Raw genomic sequence first — 499 nt, 5'->3', positions numbered from 1 at the left:
CTAAAGGATTTCTACTGGTTCATGAGAGTGAAATTTACTGTCATTCATGCCTGAAAGAGGGCTGTCTCAAGCGAGGTATGTCTATACATAGAAACCTATTTCTACCCACTACCCATTACTAGATTGTGTACATTTCCAATGCTCATACCATAAAAAATGAAGATATTTTATTGTTACGTTGTAAACACAGTACAGGCATGCTCACCAAAAGCTTCACAGACTTCCACAATAATCTTGTATTGCTTGTAGTAGGTACCATTAAAGAAGTTGCAAGCTTCAGTAGCTGCATCTCCATTTTCATACCCAATGAAACCAAATCTTCTGAATGTACCATCCTTGTGGACAAGCTTTGCATCTGTGATATTTCCTCTCTCACTAAAGTGTTTCTTGAACTCCTCAATATTCACCTGCAATCAAGACATTATAATTATCAACAAGTCTGAGAAAAAAATTAATTCTTCATATCTAGACCCTTAATCACTAAGATTCCGATGATGTG

General features: G+C 36.3%; 1 protein-coding gene across 1 annotated transcript in view; it reads right to left on the bottom strand.

The window, feature by feature from the left end:
* Positions 1-499, bottom strand: part of LOC119591556 (probable RNA-binding protein 19) — a gene marked incomplete in the record, with an annotated part of 63,063 nt that overhangs the window by 52,258 nt on the left and 10,306 nt on the right. The window contains 1 exon segment of the mRNA XM_037940311.1: positions 206-407. Coding sequence (XP_037796239.1) covers positions 206-407 — 202 coding nt within the window.

Source organism: Penaeus monodon, chromosome 28 (assembly GCF_015228065.2).
Source record: "Penaeus monodon isolate SGIC_2016 chromosome 28, NSTDA_Pmon_1, whole genome shotgun sequence".
In the NCBI taxonomy this organism is placed as follows: Eukaryota; Metazoa; Arthropoda; class Malacostraca; order Decapoda; family Penaeidae; genus Penaeus; species Penaeus monodon.
The sequence above is the reverse complement of the archived record's forward strand: the minus strand, read 5'-3'. Positions and strand labels throughout refer to the sequence as shown.